Source organism: Myotis brandtii, unplaced genomic scaffold (assembly GCF_000412655.1).
Source record: "Myotis brandtii unplaced genomic scaffold, ASM41265v1 scaffold577, whole genome shotgun sequence".
NCBI lineage: Eukaryota > Metazoa > Chordata > Mammalia > Chiroptera > Vespertilionidae > Myotis > Myotis brandtii.
This window is the reverse complement of record NW_005370161.1, coordinates 1047513-1047894: the sequence shown is the minus strand read 5'-3', so window position 1 is coordinate 1047894 and position 382 is coordinate 1047513. Positions and strand designations below refer to the sequence as shown.

The following is a 382-nucleotide window of genomic DNA, read 5'->3' as shown; positions in this document are numbered from 1 at the left end:
ACCAGTGGTCCCTGCGATCGCTGGGCTCATGCCGCGTGGGGATTTTCTCTTACAGACAAGAAATGTCCAGATTACACCTGCCCGAGTGAGTACCTGGGTGTGGGCAGGGCGTTGGGGGGCGGGGGTGCCCGATGGGGAGGGTCTGGAGATAACGACAGTCTGGTGGGCTCTGGCTCTCCCAGGCTCGGTGCCTCTGGCCAGTCCCCCCGCCCCAGCCATGTTGAGGCCCTGCATGTGCTAACGACCCCTCACCCCTACCCGCCCGCAGTCACATTCTCCTCCCCGGCCGACATCACCATCCTGCTGGACGGCTCGGCCAGCGTGGGCAGCCACAACTTCGAGACCACCAAGAGCTTCGCCAAGCGGCTGGCCGAGCGCTTTC

At 64.9% G+C, this 382-nt stretch overlaps 1 protein-coding gene across 1 annotated transcript in view; it reads left to right on the top strand.

The window, feature by feature from the left end:
- COL6A1 (collagen, type VI, alpha 1) overlaps window positions 1-382 on the top strand; it is a 20011-nt gene that overhangs the window by 18811 nt on the left and 818 nt on the right. Inside the window, exons 34-35 of the mRNA XM_005878932.2 lie at window positions 56-85; window positions 269-376. Coding sequence (XP_005878994.1) covers window positions 56-85; window positions 269-376 — 138 coding nt within the window. The remainder of the gene's footprint in view (window positions 1-55; window positions 86-268; window positions 377-382) is intronic.